The sequence below is a fragment of the Salminus brasiliensis genome, chromosome 1, assembly GCF_030463535.1.
Source record: "Salminus brasiliensis chromosome 1, fSalBra1.hap2, whole genome shotgun sequence".
Classification (NCBI taxonomy): domain Eukaryota; kingdom Metazoa; phylum Chordata; class Actinopteri; order Characiformes; family Bryconidae; genus Salminus; species Salminus brasiliensis.
The window spans coordinates 51,853,663-51,871,863 of record NC_132878.1 but is presented as its reverse complement, the minus strand read 5'-3'; the positions used below and the strand labels follow the sequence as shown (position 1 = coordinate 51,871,863).

Genomic DNA, 18,201 nt, shown 5'->3' with positions numbered 1-18,201 from the left:
TGATTTATCAGTCTACTTAGGCTTTAGCAGAGCTCAGTAACACTGAGATAAATAACTGATCAGCACAGTGATTTATCAGTCTATGCATGCTTTAGTAGAGCTCAGTAACACTGAGATAAATAACTGATCAGCACAGTGATTTATCAGTCTACTCATGCTTTAGTAGAGCTCAGTAACACTGAGATAAATAACTGATCAGCACAGTGATTTATCAGTCTACTCAGGCTTTAGTAGAGCTCAGTAACACTGAGATAAATAACTGATCAGCACAGTGATTTATCAGTCTACTCATGCTTTAGTAAAGTTCAGTAACACTGAGATAAATAACTGATCAGCAGTGATTTATCAGTCTACTCAGGCTTTAGTAGAGCTCAGTAACACTGAGATAAATGACTGATCAGCACAGTGATTTATCAGTCTACTCAGGCTTTAGTAGAGCTCAGTAACACAGATAAATAACTGATCGGCACAGTGATTTATCAGTCTACTCAGGCTTTAGTAGAGTTCAGTAACACTGAGATAAATAACTGATCGGCACAGTGATTTATCAGTCTACTCATGCTTTAGTAAAGTTCAGTAACACTGAGATAAATAACTGATCGGCACAGTGATTTATCAGTCTACTCAGGCTTTAGTAGAGCTCAGTAACACTGAGATAAATGACTGATCAACACAGTGATTTATCAGTCTACTCAGGCTTTAGTAGAGCTCAGTAACACTGAGATAAATGACTGATCAGCACAGTGATTTATCAGTCTACTCAGGCTTTAGCAGAGCTCAGTAACACTGAGATAAATAACTGATCAGCAGTGATTTATCAGTCTACTCAGGCTTTAGTAGAGCTCAGTAACACTGAGATAAATAACTGATCAGCAGTGATTTATCAGTCTACTCAGGCTTTAGTAGAGCTCAGTAACAGATAAATAACTGATCGGCACAGTGATTTATCAGTCTACTCAGGCTTTAGTAGAGTTCAGTAACACTGAGATAAATAACTGATCAGCACAGTGATTTATCAGTCTACTCAGGCTTTAGTAGAGTTCAGTAACACTGAGATTAATAACTGATCAGCACAGTGATTTATCAGTCTACTCAGGCTTTAGTAGAGTTCAGTAACACTGAGATAAATAACTGATCGGCACAGTGATTTATCAGTCTACTTAGGCTTTAGCAGAGCTCAGTAACACTGAGATAAATAACTGATCAGCACAGTGATTTATCAGTCTATGCATGCTTTAGTAGAGCTCAGTAACACTGAGATAAATAACTGATCAGCACAGTGATTTATCAGTCTACTCAGGCTTTAGTAGAGCTCAGTAACACTGAGATAAATAACTGATCAGCACAGTGATTTATCAGTCTACTCATGCTTTAGTAAAGTTCAGTAACACTGAGATAAATAACTGATCAGCAGTGATTTATCAGTCTACTCAGGCTTTAGTAGAGCTCAGTAACACTGAGATAAATAACTGATCACACTGATTTATCAGTCTACTCAGGCTTTAGTAGAGCTCAGTAACACTGAGATAAATAACTCATCATCAGTGATTTATCAGTCTACTCAGGCTTTAGTAGAGCTCAGTAACACTGAGATAAATAACTGATCAGCACAGTGATTTATCAGTCTACTCAGACTTTAGTAGAGCTCAGTAACACTGAGATAAATAACTGATCAGCACAGTGATTTATCAGTCTATGCATGCTTTAGTAGAGCTCAGTAACACTGAGATAAATAACTGATCAGCACAGTGATTTATCAGTCTACTCAGGCTTTAGTAGAGCTCAGTAACACTGAGATAAATAACTGATCAGCACAGTGATTTATCAGTCTACTCATGCTTTAGTAAAGTTCAGTAACACTGAGATAAATAACTGATCAGCAGTGATTTATCAGTCTACTCAGGCTTTAGTAGAGCTCAGTAACACTGAGATAAATAACTGATCACACTGATTTATCAGTCTACTCAGGCTTTAGTAGAGCTCAGTAACACTGAGATAAATAACTCATCATCAGTGATTTATCAGTCTACTCAGGCTTTAGTAGAGCTCAGTAACACTGAGATAAATAACTGATCAGCACAGTGATTTATCAGTCTACTCAGACTTTAGTAGAGCTCAGTAACACTGAGATAAATAACTGATCAGCACAGTGATTTATCAGTCTACTCATGCTTTAGTAAAGTTCAGTAACACTGAGATAAATAACTGATCAGCAGTGATTTATCAGTCTACTCAGGCTTTAGTAGAGCTCAGTAACACTGAGATAAATAACTGATCACACTGATTTATCAGTCTACTCAGGCTTTAGTAGAGCTCAGTAACACTGAGATAAATAACTGATCAGCACAGTGATTTATCAGTCTACTCAGACTTTAGTAGAGCTCAGTAACACTGAGATAAATAACTGATCATCACAGTGATTTATCAGTCTACTCAGGCTTTAGTAGAGTTCAGTAACACTGAGATTAATAACTGATCAGCACAGTGATTTATCAGTCTACTCAGGCTTTAGTAGAGTTCAGTAACACTGAGATAAATAACTGATCGGCACAGTGATTTATCAGTCTACTTAGGCTTTAGCAGAGCTCAGTAACACTGAGATAAATAACTGATCAGCACAGTGATTTATCAGTCTATGCATGCTTTAGTAGAGCTCAGTAACACTGAGATAAATAACTGATCAGCACAGTGATTTATCAGTCTACTCCTGCTTTAGTAGAGCTCAGTAACACTGAGATAAATAACTGATCAGCACAGTGATTTATCAGTCTACTCAGGCTTTAGTAGAGCTCAGTAACACTGAGATAAATAACTGATCAGCACAGTGATTTATCAGTCTACTCATGCTTTAGTAAAGTTCAGTAACACTGAGATAAATAACTGATCAGCAGTGATTTATCAGTCTACTCAGGCTTTAGTAGAGCTCAGTAACACTGAGATAAATGACTGATCAGCACAGTGATTTATCAGTCTACTCAGGCTTTAGTAGAGCTCAGTAACACAGATAAATAACTGATCGGCACAGTGATTTATCAGTCTACTCAGGCTTTAGTAGAGTTCAGTAACACTGAGATAAATAACTGATCGGCACAGTGATTTATCAGTCTACTCATGCTTTAGTAAAGTTCAGTAACACTGAGATAAATAACTGATCGGCACAGTGATTTATCAGTCTACTCAGGCTTTAGTAGAGCTCAGTAACACTGAGATAAATGACTGATCAACACAGTGATTTATCAGTCTACTCAGGCTTTAGTAGAGCTCAGTAACACAGATAAATAACTGATCGGCACAGTGATTTATCAGTCTACTCAGGCTTTAGTAGAGTTCAGTAACACTGAGATAAATAACTGATCAGCACAGTGATTTATCAGTCTACTCATGCTTTAGTAGAGCTCAGTAACACTGAGATAAATAACTGATCAGCACAGTGATTTATCAGTCTACTCAGGCTTTAGTAGAGCTCAGTAACACTGAGATAAATGACTGATCAGCACACTGATTTATCAGTCTACTCAGGCTTTAGTAGAGCTCAGTAACACTGAGATAAATGACTGATCAGCACAGTGATTTATCAGTCTACTCATGCTTTAGCAGAGCTCAGTAACACTGAGATAAATAACTGATCAGCAGTGATTTATCAGTCTACTCAGGCTTTAGTAGAGCTCAGTAACACTGAGATAAATAACTGATCAGCAGTGATTTATCAGTCTACTCAGGCTTTAGTAGAGCTCAGTAACAGATAAATAACTGATCGGCACAGTGATTTATCAGTCTACTCAGGCTTTAGTAGAGTTCAGTAACACTGAGATAAATAACTGATCAGCACAGTGATTTATCAGTCTACTCAGGCTTTAGTAGAGTTCAGTAACACTGAGATTAATAACTGATCAGCACAGTGATTTATCAGTCTACTCAGGCTTTAGTGGAGTTCAGTAACACTGAGATAAATAACTGATCGGCACAGTGATTTATCAGTCTACTTAGGCTTTAGCAGAGCTCAGTAACACTGAGATAAATAACTGATCAGCACAGTGATTTATCAGTCTATGCATGCTTTAGTAGAGCTCAGTAACACTGAGATAAATAACTGATCAGCACAGTGATTTATCAGTCTACTCATGCTTTAGTAGAGCTCAGTAACACTGAGAGAAATAACTGATCAGCACAGTGATTTATCAGTCTACTCAGGCTTTAGTAGAGCTCAGTAACACTGAGATAAATAACTGATCAGCACAGTGATTTATCAGTCTACTCAGGCTTTAGTAGAGCTCAGTAACACTGAGATAAATAACTGATCAGCACAGTGATTTATCAGTCTACTCAGACTTTAGTAGAGCTCAGTAACACTGAGATAAATGACTGATCAGCACAGTGATTTATCAGTCTACTCAGGCTTTAGTAGAGCTCAGTAACACAGATAAATAACTGATCGGCACAGTGATTTATCAGTCTACTCAGGCTTTAGTAGAGTTCAGTAACACTGAGATAAATAACTGATCAGCACAGTGATTTATCAGTCTACTCAGGCTTTAGTAGAGCTCAGTAACACTGGGATAAATAACTGATCAGCAGTGATTTATCAGTCTACTCATGCTTTAGTAAAGTTCAGTAACACTGAGATAAATAACTGATCAGCAGTGATTTATCAGTCTACTCAGGCTTTAGTAGAGCTCAGTAACACTGAGATAAATGACTGATCAGCACAGTGATTTATCAGTCTACTCAGGCTTTAGTAGAGCTCAGTAACAGATAAATAACTGATCGGCACAGTGATTTATCAGTCTACTCATGCTTTAGTAGAGCTCAGTAACACTGAGAGAAATAACTGATCAGCACAGTGATTTATCAGTCTACTCAGGCTTTAGTAGAGCTCAGTAACACTGAGATAAATGACTGATCGGCACAGTGATTTATCAGTCTACTCAGGCTTTAGTAGAGTTCAGTAACACTGAGATAAATAACTGATCAGCACAGTGATTTATCAGTCTACTCATGCTTTAGTAGAGCTCAGTAACACTGAGATAAATAACTGATCAGCACAGTGATTTATCAGTCTACTCAGGCTTTAGTAGAGCTCAGTAACCCTGAGAGAAATAACTGATCAGCACAGTGATTTATCAGTCTACTCAGACTTTAGTAGAGCTCAGTAACACTGAGATAAATAACTGATCAGTACAGTGATTCATCAGTCTACTCAGACTTTAGTAGAGCTCAGTAACACTGAGATAAATAACTGATCAGCAGTGATTTATCAGTCTACTCAGGCTTTAGTAGAGCTCAGTAACACTGAGATAAATAACTGATCAGTACAGTGATTTATCAGTCTACTCATGCTTTAGTAGAGCTCAGTAACCCCGAGAGAAATAACTGATCAGCACAGTGATTTATCAGTCTACTCAGACTTTAGTAGAGCTCAGTAACACTGAGATAAATGACTGATCAGCACAGTGATTCATCAGTCTAGTCAGGCTTTAGTAGAGCTCAGTAACACTGAGATAAATAACTGATCGGCACAGTGATTTATCAGTCTACTCATGCTTTAGTAGAGCTCAGTAACACTGAGATAAATAACTGATCATCAGTGATTTATCAGTCTACTCAGGCTTTAGTAGAGCTCAGTAACACTGAGATAAATAACTGATCAGCACAGTGATTTATCAGTCTACTCAGGCTTTAGTAGAGCTCAGTAACACTGAGATAAATAACTGATCAGCACAGTGATTTATCAGTCTACTCATGCTTTAGTAGAGCTCAGTAACACATAAATAACTGATCGGCACAGTGATTTATCAGTCTACTCAGACTTTAGTAGAGCTCAGTAACACTGAGATAAATGACTGATCGGCACAGTGATTTATCAGTCTACTCAGGCTTTAGTAGAGCTCAGTAACACTGAGATAAATGACTGATCAGCACAGTGATTTATCAGTCTACTCAGGCTTTAGTAGAGCTCAGTAACAGATAAATAACTGATCGGCACAGTGATTTATCAGTCTACTCATGCTTTAGTAGAGCTCAGTAACACTGAGAGAAATAACTGATCAGCACAGTGATTTATCAGTCTACTCAGGCTTTAGTAGAGCTCAGTAACACTGAGATAAATGACTGATCGGCACAGTGATTTATCAGTCTACTCAGGCTTTAGTAGAGTTCAGTAACACTGAGATAAATAACTGATCAGCACAGTGATTTATCAGTCTACTCATGCTTTAGTAGAGCTCAGTAACACTGAGATAAATAACTGATCAGCACAGTGATTTATCAGTCTACTCAGGCTTTAGTAGAGCTCAGTAACCCTGAGACAAATAACTGATCAGCACAGTGATTTATCAGTCTACTCAGACTTTAGTAGAGCTCAGTAACACTGAGATAAATAACTGATCAGCACAGTGATTCATCAGTCTACTCAGACTTTAGTAGAGCTCAGTAACACAGATAAATAACTGATCAGCAGTGATTTATCAGTCTACTCAGGCTTTAGTAGAGCTCAGTAACACTGAGATAAATAACTGATCAGTACAGTGATTTATCAGTCTACTCATGCTTTAGTAGAGCTCAGTAACCCCGAGAGAAATAACTGATCAGCACAGTGATTTATCAGTCTACTCAGACTTTAGTAGAGCTCAGTAACACTGAGATAAATGACTGATCAGCACAGTGATTCATCAGTCTAGTCAGGCTTTAGTAGAGCTCAGTAACACTGAGATAAATAACTGATCGGCACAGTGATTTATCAGTCTACTCATGCTTTAGTAGAGCTCAGTAACACTGAGATAAATAACTGATCATCAGTGATTTATCAGTCTACTCAGGCTTTAGTAGAGCTTAGTAACACTGAGATAAATAACTGATCAGCACAGTGATTTATCAGTCTACTCAGGCTTTAGTAGAGCTCAGTAACACTGAGATAAATAACTGATCAGCACAGTGATTTATCAGTCTACTCATGCTTTAGTAGAGCTCAGTAACACATAAATAACTGATCGGCACAGTGATTTATCAGTCTACTCAGACTTTAGTAGAGCTCAGTAACACTGAGATAAATGACTGATCGGCACAGTGATTTATCAGTCTACTCATGCTTTAGTAGAGCTCAGTAACACTGAGATAAATAACTGATCAGCACAGTGATTTATCAGTCTAATCATGCTTTAGTAAAGTTCAGTAACACTGAGATAAATAACTGATCAGCAGTGATTTATCAGTCTACTCATGCTTTAGTAGAGCTCAGTAACACTGATATAAATGACTGATCAGCACAGTGATTTATCAGTCTACTCAGGCTTTAGTAGAGCTCAATAACACAGATAAATAACTGATCGGCACAGTGATTTATCAGTCTACTCAGACTTTAGTAGAGCTCAGTAACACTGAGATAAATAACTGATAGGCACAGTGATTTATCAGTCTACTCAGACTTTAGTAGAGCTCAGTTACATTGAGATAAATGACTGATCAGCACAGTGATTTATCAGTCTACTCATGCTTTAGTAGAGCTCAGTAACCCTGAGAGAAATAACTGATCAGCACAGTGATTTATCAGTCTACTCAGACTTTAGTAGAGCTCAGTAACACTGAGATAAATGACTGATCAGCACAGTGATTCATCAGTCTACTCAGGCTTTAGTAGAGCTCAGTAACACTGAGATAAATAACTGATAGGCACAGTGATTTATCAGTCTACTCATGCTTTAGTAGAGCTCAGTAACACTGAGAGAAATAACTGATCACACTGATTTATCAGTCTACTCAGACTTTAGTAGAGCTCAGTAACACTGAGATAAATAACTGATCACACTGATTTATCAGTCTACTCAGGCTTTAGTAGAGCTCAGTAACACTGAGATAAATAACTGATCATCAGTGATTTATCAGTCTACTCAGGCTTTAGTAGAGCTCAGTAACACTGAGATAAATAACTGATCAGCACAGTGATTTATCAGTCTACTCAGACTTTAGTAGAGCTCAGTAACACTGAGATAAATAACTGATCATCACACTGATTTATCAGTCTACTCAGACTTTAGTAGAGCTCAGTAACACTGAAAGCATTTTTTTTCAGAGAGCTTGCTACATTTGGAAAGATGTGAAATGCTCATTTTGAGCTTAGGAGCCTTCTAGAGAACAGTTCTTTGGTCCACATAAAATTAGTGGCCTTTGCCAAAATGGCCCGTGGATTGCGTGTTCGAATCCTGAGCCATGCAGTCTGAAAGAGCACAGTTGGCACAATTGTGTCTCTGTGTGGGTAGATAGCGCTCTCTCCAGGTTTTGCTAGAGTTAGGGGGAGCTACAAACGAATGGGTTAATTGGCAGTACCAAACTGGGAAAAAAAGGCAAAAAAAAAAAAGAAACGTTAGTCTGATGTTTGCTTCAAGCACACTCTGGTTCAGTCTGCTGCACAATTGCATGATGTTATGTAACCTAGACTGTATACAGATACTTCATTTCAGTTTTCTAAATATATTTACCAGTACAACCCAACCCAGACTATCATGAGAAGACATTCTCATAATGGTCTGAATATATTTACATATTTTCACAGCTGTTTAATCTTCAGTAGAGGACACATTCCAAGGAGTAAACCAAGTTTATTTGCAGTTTACTGTATTATTTTTACAATCATCAACTTGATTTTAATTTGAAAGAAAATGCTTTTCAATAGTGTATCACATGTGTACATCGCCCTCCATGTTCAAATGTGCGCTCATACATTTTCATCAGTCTCTTGTCTTGTGCATCACATGCACACAAACACTGCAGTAATTGTCCCCTCACAAAGTGGGTCATATTCAAGCTACCCGCAGGTTCCTCAGCATTGCAGAAATGTCTATCTGAGGGTTGCAAGGGGCATTCTGACTACTGTTCCGCAGCATCCCCTGTAGGCCTTTGGCAGCCTGTTGCAGATCCTGTGGCACACTAGATGGTTTGTCCCCTTTATCAGCAGCCCTTGAACACAGCAGCACCTCGTTGACCTCACCCTCAATGGCACGAGAGAACACACTTGGGAACACAGCCTGTATGCGCTCCATCACGGACTGCCTCAGCGCCGAGTCACGACACACAAGGTTCAACATAAACACTCCTGAAAAAGTAGATGAAAGAAAGAGATGTGAAGTTGAGAATAACACCAACAGTACACAACAGATCTTACCTAGGCCTAGAGTCACCTTACCTCGAGGGGTTAACAGCTTGCAGACTTTCTCCAGTAGAGATGTTTCTACAAAGGCAGGCGGAGGGCAGCTCATGCCCAGGGTTGGGTCTTTGCTGTCAACGTCAAACATGATGATATCATAGGAATGCCCCCCTATAAATAGGATGCAGACAGAATGGTGGGAATGTGAAGTGGGAGTTGGGAGGGGCCATCTGACAGACATTTGAGAATGCAACACATGAGAAACATATATGCTGCTCGATATTCTTACACTGTATATCAACCTTTGGAAATAACGCCTGTGAACTGACTCCCAACTGGTTGATATTGAGAATTATATATATATATATATATATATATATATATATATATAAAATACTCAATTATTTACACATGTATAGTTGTATAGTACACCAACATACCACAGCAACTTCCGTTACATGAACGAACTGAGTAATACATCCAGAATACATGACACCTAAAGGATCCATGTATCTACTCATGCATCAACTATTCCTCACCCTGGCTTGCAAGTGTCCTGATATGCTCCAGGCCATCTCCCAGTATGACCTTCAGTCTGTCGTCTGTCAGGAACCCAAACCAGGTCTTTGCCACCTCCAGCACGACCGGGTCCAGCTCCACCACCTCCACTCGCGCACCAGGCACAAAGTCCCGCACAAACTGGGGCAAACCTCCGCCGCCCAGACCCACCACTAACACCGATACCAGCACATCTGTGCAACAGAGGATCTGTTCAACTATAGGGTAACAAAACTGAAAACACTGGAAAGCAACAGCGATCGAAAGCCAAAGATCTTCATATACAACATCATCAGGTCGTCGTCCAATTGCTGCTTCATAGTTTCAATTCAAAACAAAAGCCCAGCTATGACTAGCCTCTACCTCTTACCCTTCCTTGTAAGCCCAAAGGCACATCTCAGATGCCTACCTTTACTTTTGATGGCCTCTGTTCCTAGCATGGCAAAGCCTGCAACCATCACTTCATGGTGTGTACAACAGAGAAATCCTCGGTCTACAGTGTGGCTTTTGCCAGCAGAAGGTGGAGGCTCAGTAGAGGGTTTTGATTTCTTCTTGTTCCTCTTTTTATGAGAAGAAGAGGCTAAGAAAAAGGAGGGGAAAAAACAACAACATTCCCTGATATGGCAAAGCATGGGCATATATTAAACCACTCCAACACTGGAAATGTGTGACTCACAAGAAGTGGTAGATCGGAGGCGGCTTTCGGACTGGACTAGCTGAGTGTTGTTCATGAAGACCAATCTGCGGTACAGATGACCATCTTCTCCTCGAACATCCTCTACAGAGTATTCCCCTGTTAGGTCACTGACCCCTCTGCCTACCACTTCCCTCCAACCTAGGTCGCCCCCTACAGACAAGAAGGGCACCTGAAGCACAACAGGTCAATAAAATAAAGAGAGAAAAAGGGGAGAACAAATTAAATAAAAAAAATAACAACTATATGATCCACATTTTTCACAACTATAAGATGCAGTTTGACAGAGGACAAAAAAGGACATTTAACACTGTTAAAGCTATATCAAATAAATAGATCAACATCCTGCTTCTAAACTAGAGACAGTAACAATATAGATGGGTACTGGTATCAGGTCCAATGTCAGCACAAATGCTGGGTTGGATATCGGAGGGGGAAAATGTATAATTTGATCCACTCTCAGTGTCGGGCAGTAAACTGTGTTTAAACACTTTCAATCAGAAAAAAAATCTTTGGTTGTTATCAGCCGACACATAAGGTTTTAGTATTACTACTATAGAGCTAATACAGAGCTCACTTGTTTACCTGCTGATTGTCCGGCATGCCAGGGGGTGCCAGTTCCATCACCATGGGAGAGAGTTCAGACTGGACTGCTTGCATGTCTTCATACTCTTGGTCTCGATGCATTGCAACAATGATCAGTCGCCGGAATTTAGCGCTGGAAGCTAGCTGAGCACGACCCTCAGCAGAGCCATACAACCAGTCAGATTCACGGCCCTGAGGAACTGCAGATTTTAAGACCGAGGTATGATCAGGTAAGATTAGACATATAAAAAGGTATGAATGGCTGAAAACATTCTACTATAAGTAAAATGTACACATTTTATGCATGTGAAGCCCATTTGCCAATACAAGTTTGGGGTCCAAATCAGTATGCTTTGCATGGGAACTCTCCATCTTAAAGACTGTATTCTGTCTAAAGAGGTTCTTTAAATTACTTCAGTTTTGTGATCTTGTTATACTTTTAAAAATGAAAACAACAAAATGGATAAAGCTCTGTTATTTATTGCCAATTGACTTAATACAGTGTTGCGGAAGTCCTGAATTTCTGAATTTGTGCACATTTAAAATGAATGCACCTTAAATCTAAAAACAATTACGCATTATAGGGACCCTGCTGTAACATAATTAATTCAGTTTTATGTATTTATTAACAAAAGATATTCAGCATCCAATCTCCCTGTGTAAAATGGTCATTGCCCCACCCCTTTTTTTCCAATAGCTGGTTACATCCCCTTAGCAGCAATTACCTCAACCCAAAACTTTCTGTAGTTCTGGCTGATTGTTTCTCACAGAACTGCTTCAGCCTTTGAGCATAAACTGCACATTTCAGTAAAACCACAACATTTCTATAAGCTTTGGGTCATAAGTTGAGACTTAGCATAATCCTCTATTACTAGTTAGTTACTATAGTTTACTTTAAATAATAACTTTGCAAAAGCCTTCATAGATTAATTGTATTTGGGAAGGGGGGGCGGGGGTGTGACATTTTTGAACTCTTCTTTCCTTCAAGGGCATGAAAATGATTCACATCAAACTGTGAGACAACAAACAGTACCTACTAGGCACTTACCAATAAAGATTGCGAAGTGGTTGGCTCGGGGGACCTTAGTAGAAGGCAGGCTATCTTGAACTGTGAGTGTGTAGCGTGGACGGCCCGTGCCTGCATGGCACAGCGTGAGGGAAGGTGTGCTAGAAGTATCCGTGCCACCCCTCAGCTTCTGAAGCATGAGTGCATAAGCCTGCCGCTCCTTTATCCCACCCAACAACTCAGACACAGACGACAGCCTATAGGGGGCACCATCTTCTCCCTGGCACATCTCCAGTACTGCAAAGGGAGGGGGCTGGCGAAATTTGGTGCAGACAAGAACGAAAACCGGTAGGGCAAATGACGAGGAATCCGAGTCCTGGCTCTGTTGGCTCATACAATGGATCCGTACGGCCCAGCCAGCCTTAGCAAAGTGCTCCACAGCCAGCTTTATCACATGCTCCTGGGCTAGAGTCACACACACGTAGCGGCCACCTACACTCAGAACCCTGGCCACTTCAGCCAGCATCCGGCCTGCCAGGGCACCTTCTTCCTCCGAAGCCATGGCATCCAGAGTTCCCTTGTCGAGAGCAGCCTGGTAGCTGTCACTCTCGTAGCCCGTCTGGGTGGCATCCACCTGTTCAAAGATAAGGTCAGGCCGACGTTGGGAGTTCCGCTGGTTCATGTGAGTTACCACCGTCTCACTGATGTCAATGTTGGTTAAGTGACGGTAGCCAACGTCGTAAAGCTGTTCACTTAGCTCAGAGTTCCCACAACCCACCACCAACACCTGATGCAGAGAAAAGGAATACAGGCATCAGTTATATACTGTGCTACATGTCAGGCTTCAAGTCATTTTGGATTTCACCTTTAACAATAAAATAACTCATTAACCATCATCACATCTTCAGTTTCTGAAAGATCAGAGCACAGCACAACAACTAAAAAAATACCCTTTTATTTTTTATTATTTTAATACCCTTGATTTCAGATGAAACAATAAATGAGCAGGTGTCCCAATACTTTTGTCCATATAGTGTGTATATATTAGCAGGCCAATAATATCAGATGATATTGACAAATCCTGGTTTCATCATTACTAGCGAAAATTTCACCAGCTCTATCTCAGAAAAGAGTATAATGTGATGTCATTTATCAGTACTCTGATAAACACTGTAATTGGACAGCCATAATTATGAGACATAATTATGCACCAATATTTACATAGTTTTGGTTGTGACATCACTGTAATTTAAACATAATATGTGGTGACTGGGTAAAACTTGTACATGTATATCATTGCAGTCAAGCAAAAAATAAATATCTCCAAAATAGTAACTTTACAGGAGAAGGAAAAAACCTTCTTAATTGTCATTGGAAGTCAAAGTAAAAATATTTATTCCAAGTCAGTTTGGAGTCAAGTCTATAGGTCTATGGACACAATTTACAACTGTTAGATTTACATTATATTAAAACGTGAAAAACAGGGATACAAGTTTTATGTGACAGCAGCGATTTCATGTACTTGGGAACGGGAATGGGTACATCATCACGATTAGGTCAGCAAAACAGCAAACAGCATTTTAACCTAATCTTTAGCAACGGAATAACATAATATTTAACAATAATAAAAAAAAAAAAAAAAAAAAAATTTTTTTTACTGTGAGTTTGTGTTGTTTATTTGTTTTTACTAAATGTAATAATACTATAAAAGTATTATAAAAGTATCATCCAATATTATTACTTATTATTATTAGCAAATAATTAGGGCCCTTAAAGCACTTGGGCATGTTTGCATTGCCCTAGGTTTTAGGTTATAACATTATGTGGTAACAGGTAAACTCACTACTGTGTGTGTGTGTGTGTGTGTGTGTGTGTGTGTGTGTAAAAACATCACTGTCATCATTACCTTGTCTTTGGGTTTGATGTATTTGTGCAGTACTCCGCAGAGTGAGTTGTAGTCTCCATACCACTCGAAAGCCTTTTCTCCGCGTTTACGGAAAAACCGTTCCCAGTAGTCGGCTGAACTGAACTCCTCCGCGGTTCTGGGTAACAGACTCATCTTCACGGTTTTTCAAAAGATCGTAGATGAATTTTAGTTAAAACGTAGGTCTTTAATTATGTCCAGACTCTGCTAGTTAGCTACCTGTCATGTGCCTCAAAAGCAGACTACATTACCCAAGTCAATCTACTTAACAGCTGCTGTTACCGCGCGAGCATGCGATAAACCTATGGAACGTAATGTTATAATTTATTAATTTAAGATGAATAATGACAAAATAATATTGTTTCATAAACACGAGCTGCAGTGCTCTGCCTTCTCCCACATGTTCGGTGTTTCCACACGGACAAACCTCAGCGACGGACGGAACGACATGTAGAGCGAGCAGCGATTGGCCAATCCGAGAGGGCCGAACGTTTCATCTCTTCACTGATTGGAGGAAAGTTTGAGTGCAATAAAATGACTGGTTGACTCTGTTTCACTGGGCGGGCAGCTTTACCGGTCCGGCCGGGTGACAAGACGTGGAGGAAAGCATGGCAGTGCCGGCAGGGAGATCCGTGGTGTTTGTGACTGGAAACGCCAAAAAATTAGAAGAGGTGAGCTCATGAATTTAATGAAAGGTCCTCAAACGAAAAACGATGTGAATACTCTGACGTGCACATGTAGCTACATACATATATACTGTGTCATTATTTGTTGTCGCTCCGCCCCACTCTGCAGTGGACAGTAGACCCGTGTTGATACTGTCACACTCCCTCTTCATTCTCTTACCACAGTGGTCATCCATTGAGCTGTGGAAGTTTTATTTTGGCCCATCATATATCACTGTATCTACCGTAAATAATATAGAATCAGATAGAAATAGAAATGTCTGGGAAGAATAACACAAATAAATAACAGCCATGGACAGCTATACTAGCTAAGTCAGGAGTTCCCAATCCCAGTCAAGAGGGCGCCTACTATGCGATCTATGTCTTGTGTTTTCCTGTAGTTCACCTAATTCCACTCTTTTACATTCATAGCACATGGCCAAAACACTCTGAACCATTTAAATTGTGCTACACAGATAAGCCAATACAGTGCAGTTGGACATGCAGCGTAACACAGTATCATTTGTATGTAAATCCATATTATTGCATTGCATTAAATTATTGGAGGGAGGAAAGGAAACTATTTCTTTAGCTTTTATGATTTAGAACTGTTATTTTAGAACAGCCTAAGCAGTTAACCTTTCAGATACACTTCAGATCCACAAATCTAAAGCAAAGAATAAAAAAAGGGGAAAAAAAGCAAGCCACTTGGCAACTTCTATTGCATGGCTACAATTGATTGACATATTGATAAAAAAATATTGCCACAAATATTCACTGAAAATTACTCAGCTCAACTCAAGTTGGACTTTTTTGTGAGTAAGTAGGTTTGGTTAAAAGGTTAAAAAAAAAGGTAAAGGTGCACATATTTGTCACTGTACAGCGAAATGTGTCCTCCACATTTAACCCATCTGTGGTAGTGAACACACACACACACACACACTAGTGAACTAGGAGCAGTGAGTACACACACACCCAGAGCGGTGGGCAGCCAACTCCAGCGCCCGGGGAGCAGAGAGGGTAAAGGGCCCAATAAAATGTATTTGCCCCAAAATGTCAGTTATAAACAAGCATTCTTCCCTTATCTCTTAATTCTTTCTGTCTGAACAGGTTATCCAGATCCTTGGAGACAAATTTCCCTACAAACTTGTTTCCAAGAAGATTGACTGTGAGTATGGACTCACATTATGGTATTTCTAATATCATCATGCCATTGCTTTTTTTTCTTCTTTTAATTTAATTGTCTAATTTCCAGTGCCTGAATATCAGGGGGAACCAGATGAGATCTCGATACAGAAGTGTCAGGAGGCAGCAAGACAGGTTTGACCATTCCAGTACATTTGTAAATGCTCTCTGCATTGGAAAGCATGTAGAACTTTTGACTGTTCACCTATAAAGGTAGATGGGCCGGTGATTGTGGAGGACACTTGCCTGTGTTTCAGAGCAATGGGAGGGCTACCAGGGCCATACATGTGAGCAAAAACACATTCTATTTATTCTATATATTCATATATTGTAATCTTAAATTGATTTAAATGCAATGACAGATCATATAAAAACACTTTTGTTTGTGTTATCTTAGTAAATGGTTTTTGGATAAGCTGAAGCCTGAAGGTGAGAGCTTTTACCCACCTGTCAATTATTAAACTATTAATAATTACACATATTTAGACATTTATTTGCTGTGTTTTTTCCTTTGTCAGGCTTGTATAAGCTCCTAGCAGGTTTTGAGGACAAATCTGCTTGGGCTTTATGCACATTTGCTTTTTGTGCTGGCAAAAAAGAACCTGTTCAGCTCTTCAGAGGAATCACTGAGGTTAGCACTTTATTGTACATAGGTAACATTTTAGTGAAAGCCAACATGAAAACATTATCTGAATGTCATAGCATAGTACATACCTCCACACCCAATCCCCACCATACGCATTCAGTACTGTCAACATTGCACTGTCCTGTCTATGACTATGTCCTTTTGTCCCATGTCGCATAGTCCTAGACAAACATAATTTTGCTCCACTGTGTGCTTGTGTACTGTGTACTCCGATGGAATGACAGTAAAAGCCTCTTGACTTGATTTGACTTGGATAACGGTTAACATGCACTGCTAAAAGCTGGGAAATGAAACTCACAATTGTGTGATTACAAAAACAGGCCTGGTTGTATGCATATGAATTTGTAACATGTACCAACACCTAATGGATCGCTCTCTGCTATTTAGGGTCGCATTGTAGAGCCCAGGGGACCCAGGGACTTTGGGTGGGACCCCTGTTTCCAGCCAGATGGATACGATAAAACGTAAGTGGACAAATGTTCTTTTATTTCACCACCACTAGATGGCAGCACTAACTAAGCGAGATTCATTTTCTGAGAACCAGTCCTCTACTTTCCAAACCAATCACATGTCTCTGGACAGGTAAAAAAAAACTGCTCATTTAAGTACGTAGTTCTTGTATGTTGATGGAGCCTAACAGAAGGTCCCTGGTCCATGAAGGCTTTTGCGCAAGGGAAATAATTTTGTGGGCTTGGCAGCATGTATTGTCATTTTGCTGAATTCTGGCATTATATCTTTTTGATCTATTAATGATGGGGTCAATGCCCATTTATTCTTAATCTAATATTGGTCAGTCCACACTGATATGTAAACCAGATTTTAGATATGTTTTGGCTCTACTCATAGTTACTATTTTAGTAATTAAGGGGTTTCCCTATTCTTATTACTAACTTTTTCGTAAACTTTGTTCAGTTTAAAAATGTTTTTTATTGTGAATTATCAGTGTACATATTTTTTAATTAATGGATATTTTAGTGGGTTTGGTCACTCCTCTTCTACTGCTTGGTCTGTGCAGATATGCAGAGCTTCCAAAGGAAGTGAAAAACAAAATCTCCCATCGTTACCGTGCTCTGGCAGCCATGTCTGAACACTTCTCCCACCTGAATGTCGAACCAGAGAACAAACGGCCCAAACAGGACAACTGATCATCTGTTCGTGATTAACCTGTCCGTTCAACTCTCAGGCATTTTGACAACTGGATGCACTGTGATCGTCAATGAACATGACGTCTGTAAACGGTTCCAACATTAAATCCATCCTCTAACTTTTATAATAAAATAGTTTGTGTAACATTTTAGCAATGTGTGGTCATTGTTCACAATTCATCTGATTCATCTAATTTGCACAATATTGCCCCTATGCCAAGTGTCTCAGGTGGTAAGTAATCCCAAATGGATTAATCTGTAGTGCCCCATCTGTAGAACTGGACAAAATAATGTTAACAAGCTTAAAGCAGTAGCTGCAGACATCTTATTGCCTTTGCAGACAATAGTAAGCCGTACAGCGGTGTAACTTAGGGTCTGGTCAAAAGGGGAGTCCTATGGATGTCCAACGGATGTCTATCTGTATGTTGCCTTTTTAAGTGGATGAAGCTACACTTTTATATTTTAATGGTCTGTAGTATATACTGCTGTATTTTGTTTTTTCTTTCTGACAGACCTAGTTTTAGATTTCTTCATATGTCAACACAATGTTTCTTCATAATAAGGATCCTCCCCATCACACAAATTTGGTTGAACTTTTGCTCAGTCTATTTTAAATGGCACTGGTCAAATGAGGACAAAGTGTAAGTAGGATAAACA

General features: G+C 39.4%; 2 protein-coding genes across 2 annotated transcripts; one reads left to right on the top strand and one right to left on the bottom strand.

Moving 5' to 3' along the window:
* Positions 1-8,575: 8,575 nt before the first annotated feature.
* On the bottom strand, positions 8,576-14,311 carry mettl13 (methyltransferase 13, eEF1A lysine and N-terminal methyltransferase). Its single transcript, XM_072696089.1, has 8 exons — positions 13,886-14,311; positions 12,022-12,766; positions 10,974-11,173; positions 10,371-10,560; positions 10,104-10,274; positions 9,676-9,888; positions 9,176-9,307; positions 8,576-9,085 (listed from the first exon to the last, which is right to left on the bottom strand). The coding sequence occupies exons 1-8, from the start codon at positions 14,036-14,038 to the stop codon at positions 8,793-8,795; spliced, it is 2,097 nt and encodes a 698-aa protein (XP_072552190.1). The 5' UTR covers positions 14,039-14,311; the 3' UTR covers positions 8,576-8,792.
* Positions 14,312-14,482: 171 nt separating this feature from the next.
* Positions 14,483-17,693, top strand: itpa (inosine triphosphatase (nucleoside triphosphate pyrophosphatase)). The gene is made up of 8 exons (XM_072696078.1): positions 14,483-14,574; positions 15,679-15,736; positions 15,824-15,888; positions 15,967-16,040; positions 16,151-16,182; positions 16,272-16,384; positions 16,787-16,863; positions 17,415-17,693. Exons 1-8 carry the CDS (start codon positions 14,512-14,514, stop codon positions 17,542-17,544), a joined length of 612 nt encoding a protein of 203 aa, XP_072552179.1. The 5' UTR covers positions 14,483-14,511; the 3' UTR covers positions 17,545-17,693.
* The last annotated feature ends 508 nt before the right edge of the window (positions 17,694-18,201 follow it).

Excerpts from the sequence above, each read along its gene's own strand:
- mettl13 (XM_072696089.1), bottom strand. The coding sequence starts at position 14,038 with ATGAGTCTGTTACCCAGAACCGCGGAGGAGTTCAGTTCAGCCGACTAC. Across the intron at positions 11,174-12,021 it reads CCACTTCGCAATCTTTATTG|TTCCTCAGGGCCGTGAATCT; the intron begins GTAAGTGCCTAG and ends TAAAATCTGCAG. Across the intron at positions 9,308-9,675 it reads CAGGACACTTGCAAGCCAGG|GGGGGCATTCCTATGATATC; the intron begins GTGAGGAATAGT and ends TCCTATTTATAG.
- itpa (XM_072696078.1), top strand. The coding sequence starts at position 14,512 with ATGGCAGTGCCGGCAGGGAGATCCGTGGTGTTTGTGACTGGAAACGCC. Across the intron at positions 15,889-15,966 it reads GTCAGGAGGCAGCAAGACAG|GTAGATGGGCCGGTGATTGT; the intron begins GTTTGACCATTC and ends TCACCTATAAAG. Across the intron at positions 16,385-16,786 it reads TCTTCAGAGGAATCACTGAG|GGTCGCATTGTAGAGCCCAG; the intron begins GTTAGCACTTTA and ends TCTGCTATTTAG.